General features: G+C 44.4%; 1 protein-coding gene across 1 annotated transcript in view; it reads right to left on the reverse strand.

Annotated features, from left to right (window-relative positions):
* DPYD (dihydropyrimidine dehydrogenase) overlaps positions 1 to 20493 on the reverse strand; it is a 1875594-nt gene that overhangs the window by 223654 nt on the left and 1631447 nt on the right. The window contains exon 19 of the mRNA XM_068239758.1: positions 19298 to 19440. Coding sequence (XP_068095859.1) covers positions 19298 to 19440 — 143 coding nt within the window. The remainder of the gene's footprint in view (positions 1 to 19297; positions 19441 to 20493) is intronic.

Raw genomic sequence — 20493 nt, forward strand, 5'->3', positions numbered from 1 at the left:
TGGCTCTTCATTGACACTTATCATGGCTTTTAGTGGCACTGCTCCTGCTCTATTTTTACCAGACCTGAATGGGAATCACTGGTGGCACATTTAATGATGCTTTGCTTGCTATAATTTACTAAAATAAGTGCAGTGGCAGGAAGCAATGAGTGCAGGAGTGGTGTGGGTGCCTTTGGAGAATGCTATGAGATCCAGCGGCAGTAATATGTGGCCTGGAAGTCTTGCTATACTAAAGTATAGGAAGCCCAGGCAAAGAATCTTTAAATGTGCCACCAGGGTTCCCCATTTGACCCCTAAAGGGAACCAGAGGCCCCAGAAAAAAGTTTTTATACATACCTGTTCAATCCAAGGACCGCACTCACGTCAGAGGGTATGCTGGTGCCGGGCCCCAAGGCCATAAGTCACAGTAGTAATGAAGGAGTCCGCACACAGACTTCACGGAGCAATTTACATCAATTTATTGTCCCATCACATGTGTGTAGATACATAGTCTGACCTGCATAGGCCGACGATCGTTTCGGGGCCACTCAGGGTCCCCTTTATCAAGGCAGATAGCAGCAAAGACAAATACATTGTGTCCATACAAAAACCACAATAAATACCCCCAAACAGAGATTACTGATCCCACCCATAGGCGTTCCCATCAATCAATAAAACGTTACATTTTCAAAATACAACACTGTGCAATGCTATTTGGCTCACCCCATTGTCAATCAGTCTGCTCCTCTCCAGGATTCCATCAGCCGCGCTGTAAATTCCCACACACCGCTCATCTTCCGTGAGCATAATGGGCGTCATGCTCGGCGTCATGCTCAGCAAATCAGCCACTCCGAGAATACACCGATCAAAACGCAACAGCGTCATGCGTCACACGTACGCACCTCCGCATCGTCATATGGCATACCAATGTACGCCATGACGTGCGCATAGCCCAGCCGCTCAATGCAGTCTCAAAGGGGCGTGTAATCGTAACGTCGCATACTGCCCTGCGCCATAATCACGGAAGTTCACGCGGCCACATCACATTGAATTCTACGCGCATGCGTGCGCTTCGTATCGCGTTGCCATAGCAACAGGTCACAACCCACCGGGTATAGACCTGTTTGCAGTGACAAAATAGGACCTCACAAACGCAATGTCCTCCAAATGGGTACCTGGACTATAGAGCCTAGCAGACTGAAGGACTAAACTGTTATATAGAAAAAGGACTAAACTGTTATGTAGAAAATTTCCACCATAACCCGTCCAGTCACCTGCTGCCAAATTACATGCAAATATTCATATTGATGGAGAAAAAAGGATATACTGCAGGAGATATCAAGACAACCATTAAAGTGCACGTGACCACCCTAAAAAATATCAAACATATATAAACATTCATAAAAACATTAAAAACAACTTGTTGCAACAAAACATAATAAAGACACATCATCGCTCACCTAAGAAGCATGCAAGCCCATTATTGCTGTTGAGGCCATTAGGCTTAACAGTATTTTGGATTTTTACATTAAATACTGTTAAGCCTAATGGCCTCAACAGCAATAATGGGCTTGCATGCTTCTTAGGTGAGCGATGATGTGTCTTTATTATGTTTTGTTGCAACAAGTTGTTTTTAATGTTTTTATGAATGTTTATATATGTTTGATATTTTTTAGGGTGGTCACGTGCACTTTAATGGTTGTCTTGATATCTCCTGCAGTATATCCTTTTTTCTCCATCAATATGAATATTTGCATGTAATTTGGCAGCAGGTGACTGGACGGGTTATGGTGGAAATTTTCTACATAACAGTTTAGTCCTTTTTCTATATAACAGTTTAGTCCTTCAGTCTGCTAGGCTCTATAGTCCAGGTACCCATTTGGAGGACATTGCGTTTGTGAGGTCCTATTTTGTCACTGCAAACAGGTCTATACCCGGTGGGTTGTGACCTGTTGCTATGGCAACGCGATACGAAGCGCACGCATGCGCGTAGAATTCAATGTGATGTGGCCGCGTGAACTTCCGTGATTATGGCGCAGGGCAGTATGCGACGTTACGATTACACGCCCCTTTGAGACTGCATTGAGCGGCTGTTCTATGCGCACGTCATGGCGTACATTGGTATGCCATATGACGATGCGGAGGTGCGTACATGTGACGCATGACGCTGTTGCGTTTTGATCGGTGTATTCTCGGAGTGGCTGATTTGCTGAGCATGACGCCGAGCATGACGCCCATTATGCTCACGGAAGATGAGCGGTGTGTGGGAATTTACAGCGCGGCTGATGGAATCCTGGAGAGGAGCAGACTGATTGACAATGGGGTGAGCCAAATAGCATTGCACAGTGTTGTATTTTGAAAATGTAACGTTTTATTGATTGATGGGAACGCCTATGGGTGGGATCAGTAATCTCTGTTTGGGGGTATTTATTGTGGTTTTTGTATGGACACAATGTATTTGTCTTTGCTGCTATCTGCCTTGATAAAGGGGACCCTGAGTGGCCCCGAAACGATCGTCGGCCTATGCAGGTCAGACTATGTATCTACACACATGTGATGGGACAATAAATTGATGTAAATTGCTCCGTGAAGTCTGTGTGCGGACTCCTTCATGACTACTTTATACATACCTGGGGCTTCCTCCAGCCCCATATGCACGGATAGCTCCCACGCCGCCATCCTCTGCTGCCTGGATCCGCCGGTACCGGGTCCCGTCATGGCCGCCAGTCGGCACGTCGGCCGGCTGACGCGGCCATTAGTCCGCATCACACTGAGCTCCCTCCATGTATGTACGCGTGAGGCTGCCTACTGCGCAGCCTCATGCATACGGGTAAGGAGGGAGCCGCTGTGATGCGGACAATTGGCCGCGTCCGCCGGAAGTGACGGGACCCGATACCGCCGATCCAGGAAGGGGAGGATGGCGGCGTGGGAGCGATCCAGGCTTATGGGGCTGGAAGAAGCCCCAGGTATGTATAAAAGCTTCTTCTTTTTTTTATCCCGTTCCTCTCTGGTTCCCTTTAACAGACCAATGGGAATTTTCCACTGCGAGGGTTCCCATTGTTCTGTTAAAGGACACTTAAAGTGGTCTGAAATTCTGACATGACATTCAATAATAGAAATGTGTTTTCCTACTTTGTATTACACATACAATTATTGTATTTGCTTTTGTGCACAAGTAGTATTGCCCATTTACAAATTACAAGTTCCCAAAGTACAGTTTATCTGCTCTGAAAGCTGCCATTGCAATTTATTCAAGCTGCTTTTTTTTACATATTAAAATCTTCTGCGTGCAGGCGAACTGCGCCTGAGCCGACTGACCCTGACTTGCCAATCTAACAGGGCTTTTACCGAGGAAGCGAGGAGGCGGAGGAAGGTGACATGGGAGCAATTGGTGTGGAGGGGGCTGGAGAAAGCCCCAGGCATGTATAAAACTTTTATATTACTTTGTCTCTGGTACGCTTTAACTGTTCGAATGCTGTTCTGCTACAATTTTTATGTGATTAATAGGTTTTTAAGCTGTAAGGAATCTTTTAAAGCAAAGAAGAAATGTTGAATTTCATACCACTATAAACATTATAAAAGTTTTTTTCTTTTTCCCCCAAAGTCATTTGTCTATTGATTTATCATGGAAGTTTGAAACAGCACACACATGCATTCTTCAAACCCAGCTATGTTTCCTGTTTATGATGATAGCAAACTCTGTAAATGTTTCCGTAAAAACAAATGCCTAATAGTCGATGTATGCTTGCTTCATTCCAATCATTTGTGTGCTCTGCATTGTTATTGCAGAGAAAAAAAAAATATTGAAGAGCCAATTCTTTTTGATGCTATTTGAAAGGCTCTTTCAAGCTATTGTAGAAGCTGCTTCTGAAAGAAAATCTTACACTGCAGATGTCTGAGATATTCTACAATTTATAAGGATAAACATATACAGTGCTGTGTATCTAGGGAGCAAGTGAGATCTCTACATAAAAACAAGATGAATGGCTGGAGCTTGCTTTATGTGGGCAAATCAGTATGAAATCGAAGGACAGATAAAATGCAAAGTTTCCTCTCCGGGTCCATTGAGGCCACTGCAGCTGGTAGTTTGGAATTAGTGGCACGTAGCAGTTTAAGCATGGTTGATCTAAAAATATATAGATTCTTGTAGATACTGTATTTTTGCTTTTGTTAATTTAAAGAGAACCCGAGGTGTGTTTAAAGAATGTTATCTGCATACAGAGGCTGGATCTGCCTATACAGCCCAGCCTCTGTTGCTATCCCAAACCCCACTAAGGTTCCCCTGCACTCTGCAATCCCTCATAAATCACAGCCGTGCTGTGAGGCTGTGTTTACATCTGTAGTGTCAGTCTCAGGTGCTCCCCCGCCTCCTGCATAGCTCCGGTCCCTGCCCCCGTCCCTTCCCTCCAATCAGCAGGGAGGGAAGGGATGCAGGCGGGGACTGGAGCTCTGCAGGAGGCGGGGAGAGCAGCAGACTGACACTATAGAGATAAACACAGCCAGCTCTGACAAGCTGTTTGTCAGCAGCGTGGCTGTGATTTATGAGGGATTGCAGAGTGCAGGGGGATCTTAGGGGGGTTTGGGATAGCAACAGAGGCTGGGCTGTATAGGCAGATCCAGCCTCTGTATGCAGATAATATTCTTCAAACCCACCTCGGGTTCTCTTTAAAGGCTAAAACAAATTATAACAGTCCTTTATTTTTTCCCATTAGGAGTTCACACAGTTGTGCACTTAAAGGTCAACTGTAAGGAGAGGTGTCAGTAATGTAAACGTTACCTCTGCAGCGGAGAGCGGCGCGACCGCCACTACCGCGTCTGACGTCATGGTGGATTCCGCCACTGCCTCCTCGTCATCTCTTCCCAGCAGGTCAGGTCTCTCCAGGATACATCAGGACAGAAGAGCGCACGCGCGTACCCGGAGACAGGACCTTTATGCATTGAGGAGGCAACTCAGCTGACTCTGGTCTGATTCTCGCCTCTGGTTGGCTGGGCCGAGTGGGCGGAGCCACGGGTATCACCCTTGGTATTTAAGACTCGGGCTGTCAGTGGATCATTGTCTGCTGTTGCTGAAACTTAGCGGTTAAGCTCTCAGACCTTAGTTAGTTCCCAGTGTGTTTGATCTGGCAGGACCCCGGGGATTCACACATAGCTAGAATTATTATTATTGATAGCTCGTAATTGTAATATTCATATTATTATCATTGTATGTCTTATTGTGTATGAACCTTGCCTGAACTTCTGACCATCCTTCTGCCTCTCAATTCAGTACTCTGCCTGTCTGTGTTCTGCCGACCTTGGCCTGACCTTGACTCTGCCTTAGCCTTCTGATTCTGTACTTTCGCCCATCTGATTGTTGCCAAACTCAGCCTGTTTCTCACATTGTATTTGTCTCACGATTCTGTACCGCGACCTGACTGACCTGCTACCGACTCTGCCTGTACGACCTCTCTTATACTAGTGATAGTCCCTACAGCCAAGGGCTATCATCTAGGAGTACTCCTAAATTACTGTGAACTAATACACCAGTGATCACATCCTGATAAAAATACTGACTATTGTGTTATTTGAACTACTACTCATTTTGTATCAGACAGTCCTGATTGAGCTCACTCTGGTCAGCAGAGATACCACTGTTCATTACAAGAGGGATATGGAGGCTGCCATATGTATTTCCTTTTAAACAATACCAGCTGCCTGCATATCCTGCTAATCCTAGGCCTCTAATACTTTTAGCCGTAGACCCTGAACAAGCATATGCAGCTCAGATGTTTCTGACATTATTGTCAGATCTGACAAGATTAATTTAGCTGCATGCTTGTTTCTGGTGTTATTCAGACACAACTGCAGCCAAATAGATCATGAGGGCTGCCAGGCAACTAGTATTGTTTAAAAGGAAATAAATATGTCAGCCTTCATATTATAACATGGCCTGCTAGAAACAAACATTTTCAAAATTCCCACAGCAGTTGTTCTGAGTAATGAAGGTGGTTGTTCATTACCAGTATTCTGCTATCACTTAAAAAAACAAACAAATCCTTGTTTTCACACTAACCCTACCTTCTACCTACTTCTTACACTAACCTATCCCATACCTATGGCTAACATCTCCGCAGTGTGCACCAACCCTCTCAACCAGGATATAGCTTCGGGGGGACATTGGGCATTAACAAAGGAGGATGGAGGAGAACGGGAGCAGCGGTGGGCATGGCGAGAGTCTACTACACACAGGCCTTTTACAAGGATTAAGGTATCCTTTAAAAAAACCTGAACTGAAAATTAAAAATCAAAATAAGCATACACAAGTCTTACTTACCTCCCATGTAGTCTACTCCTCAACCTCTTTTTTCCTCTCCAGCGTCGTTTTTGTCCACTGAGATTATGGGAATTCTCCGTCCTCCATTTTGAAAATTGCCATTACCCCATAGCAGCTTTCTGGTCAGAACACTGTTAAACTGTAACATAGCCCACTTCAGCCATAGGGAAACATGGACATTACTCAGCACATCAGTTGTCCTCTCAGCTATAACTGGCAGCAACTGATATGTAACTGATAGCAAACTGATATATTTTAGTTCTGACAAAATGTTGTCAGAACTGGAAGGGATCATTGTCAGAAGAAAATGGTGAGCTTCTGAGAGGAACTAATGGCAAGGTAACTATGCAATGTTCATTTTAAGTTACCTCATGTGTTTATTTTAAATAATTTTACTCAGTTCAGGTTCCCTTTAAGCAGGGCCGGGCCAAGGCAGAGGCAAGAGAGGCTCCAGCCTCAGGGCGCAGTGTAGGAGGGGGCGCACAACTCACTCATCTATCATTCCCCTATTAGGCTAATTTCACACCAGGACATTGCGTTAGAGGGGGCGTTAAGGTCGCATAACGTCCCCCTAACGGAACGCCTGGTGGTGCTGGATCTGGACGTCAGAGTGAGCCGCGTTGTGCAGCTCACTCTGGCGTCAGTGATGCCGTGATGCGCACTCTTGTGCGCATGCGGCATCACGTGGTCCCGCCGGCCAATCGCCGCACAGAGCGGCCGCTCCAGGAAGTAAACACTGCACGTCACAACGTGCAGTGCATATTAATTATCCATGTGCTTGGCCGCTCTCCGCTCCTCCACAAGATTACTGAGCATGTGCAAGCAGTCTAACGCGGCTCAGCCGCGTCTAAAATACTGCATGCAGTACGTTGGCTTGTGACGCAGCGTTACAATGTAACGCAACTTGGGCACTGTGAACAGCCCCATTGATTTTTCATTACTGTGCGGTGGGCTGTTACAGGCTGCTCTAACGTGCGCCTGTAACGTCCCACTGTGAAACCAGCCTTAAGTTTGCAGCAGAAAGGGGGGTTCGGAAGCCTAGGGGCACCATGTCTAATAGCAATCAGTGTGTGATGGCTGGGGTGGGAGGGATGAAGTGGCACAATTTGGTGTCTCACCCTTGGGTGCTGGAGGACCTTGTTCCGGCTCTGCCTTTTTTTTTTTTTAATTTCTTGTCTTAGTAGAAGCACTTTAGAAGATTGGAAGCCAGCTTGTGTGCCAGCATTCCACCACTGTATTGTTAAAAGTTACCTATTTTTAATGGCCAAAAAAATGATAACATGCTCTCCAGATGGGGCTGCTTCTAAGTTTTTATTTCCTTCAACTGCATAGAGATAGGGGGGCGGGGGTGTCACAGACTGCAGTTGGGAGCAAATTGCAGAACACAGCAATGGAGGTCTGTGCTGCAGGGGCGTAGATAGTTAAGGCCCTTTGGAGCATTTCAATGGGCACTTTAAACTGATTTACTTGCAATAAGCTAATCAAGGAACTCATACACAATTAAAGCAAGGAAAATGCCTGCCTAGAAAGGACTAGGAAAAGGTGTGTGCCCGAAGCTAAGCTTACATTTACAGAGCCATTTATTCCAATTCTTAAACTGTGGCACAGCAGTGAACCTACTCTACTGTAGATCACCAAGTTAATCAGCACTGAACTGCTCTGACTGGGTCTAAAAACCACTTCCAATAAGTTGCTATTTCCTCCCACAACCAAAAAACATACTGGTAGGATAACTAGCTTCTACCCTCAATTAGTCCCCACACTGCAGGAAGATCATAAATAGTAAGCTGTGCTGAGGGACAATGATTTGACTTTGTCAATATTCTCTGTAAAGCACAGCACACAGCAGAATTATATAAATACTAGCCGATCTAAGCCCGTTTCTACGGGCTCTAGGTCTGTCACCGCGCATGCACCCACCGCCCACAAACACGCCCACCCGCCCCTTGGCCCTGTCCTCTCGTGCAATCCGCGCGTCACTCCTCCTCAGTGTCTCTGCATCGCTGCACATGCACAGAGCGCAGAGATGCAATAATAATAATCACTTTATACAGTATGCATGTATTCAAATTATACCAAATACATATTCATAGAAAGACAACACTTTCAAGCTTGTGGCATGCCATTGATGGTATTTTACTCATTTTGGCAAGTTACTATATTTCTATCTTTGTCTTGATAGCTATGCCAAAGGGAAATGTAAAAGTGGATCAGACGATTTGTTGTAATTGCAATTTAATGTCATAGCAGAGATGCATTACCAACATACTATTGATCTGCAGTTAAATCTTAATGCATCTATGGATTAATATTACTTTCATTTTGTCCCTTTATTATTTTTCCAGCAACATATTTTCTCTTTTAGATGTGCTTTAGAGTAATGACCTCGATTTTTAATTTCCTACAGAGAGAAAAATATCTGACTTGTAATTATGATCTTTGAAAGGCATCTAGATGCTACAAAAACCCTTGAAAAGATCAAAGAAATTATTAAGATTAAACTGTAATAAGGTAAGACAGACAATTATATGTAGTAGATAGATCGTGGATAAAGATGAAACTTGGGTTTCTTTGTTATGTGCCTTTATTTAACAGGGCTAAAAGATGTATGTTTTCATGTATAAAGATAATGAGAGAAGCAGAAAGATGGGGATAGCAGGTGTTTATGTATATAGAAAATAGAACAGAAAAAGGAATATTTGGAAATCTTACTGAAATAAAAGGGAGGACCGCGAATGCGCAAAAGACTGAGCGCGACTGAAACAGTTCCCGGGGCTGATTCCGGATGAACGGCAGACCACGGGAGGACGGCGAGGGACTTACATGTGTTTATGCTGCTGGATGAACCAGCGGGTAAGGATCAATTTTTCTTCTTTCTTCAACTCTGGGTTACTTTAAAGTATAAACAGTAGAATTATCAAGATGTTTGTGATTTAGTCATCGTGTGATTGCAGTTGCATGCATTTTTTTTAAAGCTTTATCTAGGGCAGTCTAGGTTTCATAAAACGTTCCTGCTGCAACTAACTTTGCAATCACCCAACTGCTAATTTACTAATAGCAGCACTAGGAAAAAAACATGTTTTTATTGTTAGATTAGCGGTAGGTCTTCCCCGAGAGGACCCGTCATTGCCGTGGGGAAGTCTAGTAGGGAATAATTTGTGCACATATTATTTGTACTGAAGCTAACGCCCTCCTTTCTGTACCTGTTTTGAATGCAAGTTGTGTATTTAAGTCCACTTTGTGGAGCTCTGCACATCTATTGCAGGTAGTCAATTCAGGTGCAGCCTCTGTTTGGAAGCGCTGCCAATGTCTCCTGCTGTACAAAACTCATGTACTCAGTATACCTATGGCTAGCTGCATCCATGTTCTTCAAGTTGCATTCAAATTATAGATTAGGACTAGTACATGATTTGCATCTGATTTGTGTTCAAGGCATGTATTTAGCCCTTGTGGAACTCTGCATGCCTCTGTTGGTCTACAATTCAGCTGCAGCCTATGAGCGCTGTCATTTGTTTGATGTCAATTTACTATCCTTGCAGTAAAAATGATGAGGCTTGAATATATATGACTCAAGTAAGGGCCTGTTCAGACTATCTGCGTATGAAGAATGCGTTTAAAATCAAAGAAACGCAAGTTGAAAAACGCATGCGTTTTTCTTGCGTTTTAATGCGTACTCTATTGCGTTTTGCACACACACGTGACCCAGGGGAAAAAAAAAAATTATGGGAACCGCAGAGGAAAACGGACGCTAAAAACGCAATAGTACGCGTTTTTGATACGCGTCCATAGACTTTCATTGCGTCCGTATTCTATGCGTAACGCACAGAACTGCGTGCAGCAATGCGGATGAGAAATGTATGCGTCTCATACGCATACATGTGAACTAGCCCATTCAAAAGCATTAGGAGCCGTTCCTATGCGTTTTTGGTACCCAGACACGTTCCCTGAAAATGTCTAGGAGCGCTCATAGTCTGAACAGGCCCTAAGGGTGGAAAAACCTAAACAGTCTAACCTCTTAACAGGGTTTACCACCACATGTGTGGCAGTAGCTAAACCCACTTCCTCCAGGCCACTGGAGAGGAGAATGAGCCTGTACGCATGGTTGTTTTTGTCTGCTGTATAACCGCATACATTATTACAATATATTCTGAAGATTATTCGTGCAAGGGTTGAGTCCGGAATTGATTGATTGTGTATGGACTGGATTATGATTGGAGGCTTGATGGACCTCCTACGATGATCTGTGACTCCCCGAGATTAACAGAGTGATTCCTGAGGTCTGTGGACAACCCTCGTTGTGTTTGTAGTGGCAGTGAGTCAGGTGATGAGAGAAGGCTCTCCCTACACTAGGCAAAGTAGGGGAAAAAAACAAATATATAGTACTACTGATATCCTAATTTGTCTTTCTGGTGGCATAATTTGGAGTCTGACAATTGCCGGCACCTGAATTACAGTGTTGTCAGTTAATTTCCCTTCAGCGTTGCTATAGTCGTAATAACATTACAGTCTTTGGCGGCGCCCAAAGCATGTACTGTGTGGCTCGCAGGAGGTGCCCAGGAGACCAGTCCTAAAGAATGAGCTCCTTTTCCACAGCCTCGGACCTCAGACAAGTCCATACCCATCTCTGGAGCCCTTATAATCCATTATTATGGAGATATAATGTAGATTAAGCATCTACAAATAGGTGTTTATAAGATAACCAAGTACTGTTTAGGCTATCTTTTTATTGCTTCACCTTTTAGGACCCTTTATTCCAATCACTACAGCTTAGTGATAAAAAAAAGAGAATCACTTCAGGTTACACAATGGGATAGTTAATGATAAAAAAGTTATCTTATATTACCGTTTTTGATGTTATACACTGTACATGTTCATAGAGACACCTCTTGCAGACCTGGTTTGTTTTCAAATATATAAAATATGCCATGTGCACAGAGAAAGAAATAGGCTACCAATTACACCCCAGAGTCAGATGTATATTCAACATGCTCCTGAATTTGTTTTTTGAGCATCTGTGTGGTTTTCCCGACATATTTTAGACTGCACGGCATTCAATCATGCAGATCACATACGTACTTTCACAATTTATAAATTCCCTAATTTTAAATGTTTTGGCAATATTTGCATTCAGAAACATGTTGGTTCGATTTACCAGATGACATGCATTGCACCTTCTGCATGGAAACTTCCTAAATGGTCTGGTTGTGGGTCCCAACCAGGCATGCTCGAATGTACCCAAATTCGATTCGAGTACATTCGAATTCGGGGCAAATTCTAATCGAATACGATCGCGACCATCAAATTCGATTCGAAATCAAATTTGATTCATGATCGATAACTGAATTCGGGAAATATTCGTGCTTGCAATTTTTGGATGGCCTTTTTTTTTAAAGGGAAATCGCATTTAAATAGGTGTAATTTAAAAAAAAATTGCTGGAAAACTTTTTTACTGCATTTATTGTTTATTCTTCTTCACCGTCTCCACCTTCTTTTTGTTCTCTCCATCTTTTTCTTCACCGTCTTCTTTTTCTGTTTTACCATCTTCTTTCTCATCATCAATCATTACTATCATCTTCATCATCTTCTTCTTCACTGGCATCTGCTTCTTCTTCTTCTTCTTTTTTTTTGTTTTGTTTTGTGTTCATATTCTTCCTCTTGTACCCAACTTAACGTTTTGTCCCTTACAGAACTCTACTGTTGTAAAAAAAATTTCTTCAACACCAGCATAGCTAAATTTGTGGCATAATAGCTAGTGGCGCATGGCAGCAGCGCATAATTCTGTGGACCCTGGTGGTGGGAACACAGACAGCAGGAGGTTAAATACAGCAGCAGCAGGAGGAGCAGGAGGAGGAGGAGGAGTGACGTTTGGCAGCAGGCATGTCACGGCCATGGTACCTAGCATTAGTACCACGGCTGTAAATAAACACCAACAGCAGGAGGTTCCGGACAGCAGTCGTGGAGCCCACATTTTGTCCAATGCACAACTGGGACAGCACAGTTTTCAACCCAGATACCTCTCATTTTTTAAAAAATTTTTTTACAACAAACTATATAGCTATTGTAGTAGCGTAATAGCTAGTGGCGCATGGCAGCAGCGCATAATTCTGTGGACCCTAGCGGTGGGAACACAGACAGCAGGAGGTTAAATACAGCAGCAGCAGGAGGAGGAGGAGTGACGTGTGGCAGCAGACATGTCACGAGCGATGGCACCTAGCGTTAGTACCACAGCAACTAAAGAAAAACCAGGCCAAATTATCAGGACCCAGGGAATGAAGGTTGAGGTGAAACAATAATTCCCAGGCACCTCATGTCCTCCTCTTACCGACAACAGGTGCCTGGAACGTGCCTTCAATCTAGGCCTGGTTCATCTTCAAAAGTGTGAGTCTATCCACTACCTCTGTGGACAGACGAGAGCGCTTCTCGGTGACCACGCCACCGGCCACACTGAAGCACCTCTCGGACAGCATGCTGGAAGGGGGGCAAGATAAAACTTCCAGGGCGTACTGTGCCAGCTCACTCTAGATGTGCAAGTGCTCCACCCATTACTCCATGGGGTCCACAGGCTCCTCGCTGCCGGTGTCAAGCCCACTGAAGGACCCCATGTAGTCGGCCACCATCCGGGTCATGCGCTGGCTGTGACTTTGAGAGGAAGTGGCTGCTGCACACACCTCCTCTCTCGGCTGCTCTACCGTCATGTAGAGCGCCTTTGTCAATGACAGCAGGTCTCCTGGGCACTTGACGCAGCTGCTGGCTGCAGGCACTGGCTGCTGTGCTGGCTGGACAGGGACAGAGGGGGTGGAAGGCTGGGGGAAGGCTTCCTCCATTCGCCGAACAAGGATCTCCTGCAAATCCCTTGTTCGCTGCTCACGGTCTCCAGCAGGCAGAAAATGAGCCACCCTCCCCCTCAGCCGTGGGTCCAGGATCATGCTGATGCAGGCGTCCTCCCTCGCTTGCATCTGCTTAACATCAGGGTCAGTGGCCTCAAGTTCGCTGTCCTCCTCCTCTGGCCCCTGAGCCTCTTCCTCCTCTCTCCACCCTCTCACCACTGCTGCTGAGCTCCGCTGTTCCCCCTCAACAGCAACGTCCAGCACCTCCAACTCCTCCTCATCCTCCTCCAACAACTCAAATTCCTGCGCAGAAGTGGACTGCGCAGGCAGCTGCTGTTCCAGCTGGTTCAGGGCCTCCTCTCCCAAATCCTTCAGATTGCACAGTGCCCTGTCCAACAGACAAAGGGCACCCACTGGCAGAGGGATGTCCGTTCCTCACTCACCAGGTTGGTTCCCTGCAGGCCAACACCAAGCAGACCTGCTGCATCTGCCCCCACTGTGCGTTGGAGAGGATATACAGTTTGGTGGTGCCGGCGACAGCGCCCTCAACAATGTGGCAGTTGACAGCCCTCCTCTGCTCAACCAGCCGCTCCAACATCGCCAGGGGGGAGTTCCAGCGAGTTGGCACATCAATGACAAGGCGGTGTCATGGCAGGCCGTCACGCTACTGGATGTCTGCCAGGTTTGCTGCAGCAGCTGAGCAGTGGAAAGTGCGCACAATTTTCTGAGCCGCTTCCAACAGCTCGTCCATCCCTTGGTAGGTGCGCATGAACTTCTGCACCACCAGGTTGAGGACATGGGTTAAGCAGGGGACGTGGGTCAAGTGTCCCCTGCTGATGGCAGCCAGCAAGTTGGCCGCATTGTCGGACACCACCAATCCGACTCGGAGGCCTCTGGGGGCCAGCCACATCTTCTCCTGCTCCCTCAAGTAGCGGAGCATGTTGGCTGCTGTCAAGCTGTTCTTCCCCGGGCTTCTCATCTCCAGCAGCGCTTGGCAGTGGTGGGCATTAATGCTGTTGATGCGGGGTCGCTTGATGGGGGGAGCTGCTGCTTCTCCCCTGACCCCGCGTGGTGGCACCACATAGTGGGCGACTGGTGCTGCTGCTGCCGCTGATCCGCCTGAGGATGGACCTGCTGCTTCCTCGCTGGCGCATTCCACTAGGCTGACCCAGTGGGCCGTGAAGGATAGGTAGCAGTCTGTCCCAAAGCGGCTGCTCCACGAATCCATGATTGAGCTAAGAAGAAATGCTCGGTTTCATTCCGCTTTAATCATATCCAAGATATGGTAAGCAGTGACTTAAAATTTGAGTATGCTATAAGGAATAGGTTAGAGTTAGATGCTTCTTCTTTTAAGCTTCTACAAACATGGACTTAGCAACGGCTGTTCAGGAAAGGCTTCTAAAAACACAGAAAACCCTGAGAATCACCATGAGGAGATGGACTAGTCTAAAACCTGACAGTTCTGTCAGGTTTTAACTGCTTATTGTTTTCACTGGAGTGGTCCTAAGTAGAGATGTGGCGAACGGTTCCCGAACCGTTCGCCGGCGAATATCTCTGGATACATGGGGCTTTTACTACTTTCGGGTCGCTCTGACCCGGAGTAGTACGCCTACGCTGCCCGGCGAAGCGCGTCCTAGATCGCGCTCCTGTTCCCGGGCACTTTCTGCGCATGTGCGTGACGTCATGAACGATGTCACGCTCATGCGCAGAGAGTGCCCGGCAACAGGAGCACGATCTAGGACGCGCTTCGCCGGGCAGCGCAGGCATACTACTCCGGGTCAGAGCGACCCGGAAGTAGTAAAAGCCCCAGAGATGTTCGCCGAGTGAACAGTTTGCAACATCTCTAGTCCTAAGTATTGTGACTAACATACAGTATATCTGCTTGGACAGTTAATGCCCTACATTAGAAAAACATAGAATAACATAAACCTCCCTGAGAGCTCCTGTTGCTTTTTTTTCTACATAATCACATAAATCCATGCGATTGCTACTACCTAACAACCTCATTACTGTGGTTGTGCAGCCTATTTGCACAGACTATGCAGCACAAAGCACACATAAATAGTAGTCTGTAGATCAAAATAAACGTATAGGTAAACAAAAAAAAACTAAAAATGAAATAAAAAGTGAATAATTTGTAATGAGACAATTTCCATGATTTAACTTTAAGATTTGATAGCAATGCTGTATAGAGGGTTTATGAGTGAGAACTTGAATTATGTCAACTAGCTTACATATTGCAATTAACAACATTTTTTTTTTACTAAGGTTGTCTCTCTCAGACCTTTTTGTTGCAATATCTTGGATCTCAGCACAGTAATTAACTTTTGCATAATAAATACATACTCCATTAATTACAGTCCCCAGAAGGAGTATAAGAGAGTTAGAGCTATTATGTATCACCACCTATTTTTTGTAGTGTTAACTCTTTAGCCAGCACACACAAGACCACAATTAAGTGCAAGTAAATCCCATTTTAATGATATTAGCAAAAATATGAAAAGCCCAAATGGGCTTTTTTTTGTTAAATTAAACAGAAAAGGGAAGAATCCAGAATGTACATCTATGTACTCACTCATTTGAATGAAAGTCATGTTTGCTTTTATCTAGGAAAACAGTAGAACATTTTAAGCACTAGGAGGCATTTCTATTTTTAGGGAAACACTGAGTAAGACTACAGCTAATGAGTAATTGAAAGAGAACCAGTAACACATAGGCATTAGAAAGAATCTGCAAAAGATACAAAAAACTAAAACCAAAAACCCACTGAATCATTAAGGCAGCCAAGCAAGACCTGTAGTGCCACTGTGCAAGGTAAAATGTCCTTTGCAATCTGAATAACACAGCTGAAGTATGTTTTATTACAGAGCTAATGAAATAATGTTAACAATCTGTAATCCATAACACACCTTTGCATGGTCATCTATAGTATACCTCCAGAACCTCTTTAACACCCCCGCCCTCAACCAGTTAGAAACATGCCCCTTTTGCTAGCTCCTCTGATCTAAAGGTGCATACACAAGCACTATAACTGTCACCTGTAAGGATTGGAACTCAATTCCTTGGGTGACACTTCTGGGCAGGAGCTTATACAGATGGGTTTCCATGCTATAACTGAGGGTGCGGGGAGGGTAGATGGTATGATGCATGATGGAGCAGCTTCTGGTTGTGGATTAACCTTCTTGCCAGTTATCCCGAGCTCAGCTCGGGGTAACCTGCACAGAAGGATTTCTCCGGCCCCGCTGGGCCGATTTTCAAAAAAATTTTTTACTGCACGCAGCTAGCACTTTGCTAGCTGCGTGCATATTCAGATTGCCGCCGCTCGCCGCCGATTTGCCGCTACCCGCTGCGCCGCGCTGCCCCCCTCCAGACCCCTTGCGCAGCCTGGCCAATCTTAACAGGATTTCCTGCTTGCAAAGATCGGCTGCGGCGATCAAAGTGGGTAGGTGGATGCCGCTTGTCAGCGGCTATCATGTAGCGAGCCCTGGGCTCGCTAAATGATTTAAAAAATAAAAAATAAAAAAAAGTGCTGCGCCGCCCCCCTTGCCGTCAGAAGTGGAACAGCAAGGGGGTTAAGGTGATTAGAAGAAAGATCCAGTCATACAATGCTGGCAGAATAAAGGTGACTCCATGTGACTCCCATTCCCATTACTCAAAATATTTTTTTTTTTTACTTTTCTACTTTACCTTGAAATGGTGAGGTATATTCTGGTGTGTGCCTTTTTTCAATTTGCTACTATAAAATCAGGTAAATATACTTTCTCTTTATATATAAAATGTTATTGGCTACCCTATGTGATGTTAGTTAAGGTCACTTATACCGTATATGAGTCACAGTTTAGCTTTGTTTACACTAACAGTGCTGCAATCTCCCAGACGCCCTTGATGCTTTAATTAAATGCTTACTCTTTATGAAGTATTTAGCAAGGCCAAGTAAGACACCTTGGGGAAGACATTATATCAAGCAATTATGGAAATAAGTAATAATGACCTGGTTAAATATTCACTGTATACACTGCATGTCACATTAAAACTTATGAAAATCAGCACTCATTGCTTCATTAGAAGCTCCAGAGGTATGTATTAAGCTTCACACAGTGCAACATCCAGCGAAAGCCATAATTATAATCATGAAATATTTAGCCCTTGCTTGGTCTCTGCTCAATAGGATCTGAAGGATTACAGAGGTCACAGACATAGGCAGATATACTGTACATTACAATGGTGCAAATCATTGGTCTGGTGAAGTGTGCTATACATAGTCATGGAACATTTTAGAGCTGGATTTTCTGTTTGGATGTTTGACTTGCTCACTGTGAAACCTCCCTATCCACATCTCTTTGGTAGATATAATCAGTTCCAGTAAAATATCTTCTGCAAAGAGAATTCCTTAAAGGGATACTGTAGGGGGGTCAGGGGAAAATGAGTTGAACTTACCCGGGGCTTCTAACGGTCCCCCGCAGACATCCTGTGTTGGCGCAGCCACTCACCGATGCTCCGGCCCCGCCTCCGGTTCACTTCTGGAATTTCAGACTTTAAAGTCAGAAAACCACTGCGCCTGCGTTGCCGTGTCCTCGATCCCACTGATGTCATCAAGAGCGCACAGTGCAGGCCCAGTATGGTCTGTGTCTGCGCAGTACACTCCTGGTGACATCAGCGGGAGCGAGGACACGGGCGTGCAGGCGCAGTGGTTTTCTGACTTTAAAGTCAGAAATTCCAGAAGTGAACTGGAGGCGGGGCCGGAGCATCGGTGAGTGGCTGCGCCAACACAGGATGTTTGCGGGGGACCATTAGAAACCCCGGGTAAGTTCAACTCATTATTTTCCCCCGACCCCCCTACAGTATCCCTTTAAGAAGGGAATGATTGATTTATCAAGTGATCAATATTTATTTTTCAATTGGATGGACATGATCAACCTAAATCAGAACTAAAAGTGTGATAGGATCACATGAACGTGATCAACCGAGGAGGGAAAATCAGTCACCTGATAAAACTGAACATGTGATTTCCTTGGAATCTCCTTACAGGATAATTTATTCAGGTTAAATAGATTATCCCTGCTTTTCAGCCCCACGAAAAAAACCCTCATTGTGTATATATTTAAAAAACACATGAGATGGGTAAAAGGCAAATCATTTTAGGAGAGACCACCATCACAAAAGTAACAATTAAAATATACATTGCCAGGTGTATAGTCATTTGAAAAAGGCACCTGGAGAAAAGGGTGACCGATGTAGCTGATAAATGGGATTTTGGTTATAAAAGGGCACTGGATATAGACAAGAAAGTGCTTTCGGCAATAACAGTGTGCTGGTTGTAGCCGAGAAAAAAAGTGATAGGGTGCCGGATACAACCAAGAAAAGTGTTTTCGTCAATGAAAGGGTGCTGGATGAAGCAGAGAAAAGTGATAGGATGCCAGATATAGCCGAGAAACGTGCTTTCAGTTATAAAATGGTTCCGGTTATAGCAGAGACAAGTAACAAGGCGCTGGATATAGCAGTGAAAAGTGATATTGCACCAGAAGTAGCCTAGAAAAGTTTTAGGATGCCAGACATAGCTGAGAAAAGTAATAGGGCACCGGATAGAGCAGAGAAAAGTGAAAGGCACCAGATATAGCAGAGAAAAAAGATTTCTGTAATAAAAGGGCACCGGATATAGCCTAAGAAAAGTGATTTTGATTATAGAAGGGCGCCTGTTTGTAGCCAATGAGTGTGATTCCATTTATAAAAGGCACTGGATGTAGCTGCTTTCAGAATATAATTCTATCTCAAACCTTAAATCTGCTGGTGCCTAACCTTAACCTCCATGGTGGTGCCTAACCTCAACTCCTAATGGTGGTGCCTAACCTTATCTCCCATGGCGGGGATTAACCTTAACCCTCTCATGGTGGTTAAGAGTCCCTCATATCATGGACTATGTGGGCTGGTATAGCTGAGTGTGTGGAGTCCCACGTGGTCCAGGCTCCAAATTCTGGCTATATTAGCTTACACGGGTGAAAACGGGTTAAAAAGGCTTGTGGGCAGGACCTTGCCATTTAAGGCTTTCACTGTTTTGAGATCATGTGGACTTGATTATCTAAGTTGAGTAAATACATTTGTATCAATACTTTCATGAAATGTAAAAAAGTTGCACAGTTTGTGTTAACAACATACTAAAGAACCAGTATAATAGCCTTACCTGTAGTACCGTAGCTCCACTATGAAGAAACTGCAAACCACTTTCAGCTGAATCAATTCCACCCGTTGCAAGTACAGGAAATCCAGGAAGAGCTTTTGCAATGGCAGAAACTGCTCGAAGGGCAATTGGCCTAATTGCATTCCCTAAAAAGGGTGAAATTGGTAATTTAAAAAAATTCCAAAAATATTTTTGTATCTTTTACGCAAACATTCTGAATCCAGAATATTTATAAAGATTTTATAGGAACACTGCTCGTAACACATAACATCTTTGTAGTAATAGGAATTACATGTAGTGAGCTGAACAACCCTCTGATAGATGGTATGAATCAGACTAAACTAAAAACGAAACAATAACAACAGGGGGGGGGGGAGTTTATAGGCCCATAATTAACAATCAGTGTTGTAAAACGTAGCTTTTAATTACAATCTTTTAAATGAACAGGTATAACACATGCAATAAAAGTATGTCACATACTTAAAACATTGATGGCTTAATGCACATTTCACGCCTGAACAGTAGCCACTTCTTCAGAGCCAAAATGTTGTAATATCAAGTAATATGATATATGGTGGTTAAAAACATGGTATGTTCACTTTACAAATGCTCCAGGTGTCTAAACTAAAAACTAAACAACAACAACGGGGGGGGGGGGGGGAGTTTACAGGCCCGTAATTAACAATCAGTGTTGTAAAACATAGCTTTTAATTACAATCTTTTAAATTAGCAGGTGTAACACATGCAATAAAAGTATGCCACATATTCAAAACATTGATGGCTTACTTGTAATATCAAGTAATATGATATATGGTGGTTAAAAACATGGTATGTTCACTTCACAAATGCTCCAGGTGTCCTTTCTATCTAATCTGCACAAATGCTCCAGGTGTCCTTTCTATCTAGTCTGCCAGGTATGAAACAGTATGCCTCATCATCAGTGAAAGCTGTTGTTGTGTGGCATCATGACATGGATGTGCATAGCAAGGAAGTCACATGACACACTTCCTGACTTGAAGTGTGCACATGACTGATGTGTTAGACGCAAGTAACGTCTGATGTCAGTTGTGTAAACGTTTGTGGGCATTCCCCTGTCAGCGCTATCTGCTGCAGAGATAGATCTGCATGCAATTTAGCAGTGCAGTGGACTGTGGACGGTAGGCTTTTCGGCTACATGCAAATCAGACCTCACCAAGTGG

This window comes from Hyperolius riggenbachi, chromosome 6 (genome assembly GCF_040937935.1).
Source record: "Hyperolius riggenbachi isolate aHypRig1 chromosome 6, aHypRig1.pri, whole genome shotgun sequence".
NCBI classification, from domain to species: domain Eukaryota; kingdom Metazoa; phylum Chordata; class Amphibia; order Anura; family Hyperoliidae; genus Hyperolius; species Hyperolius riggenbachi.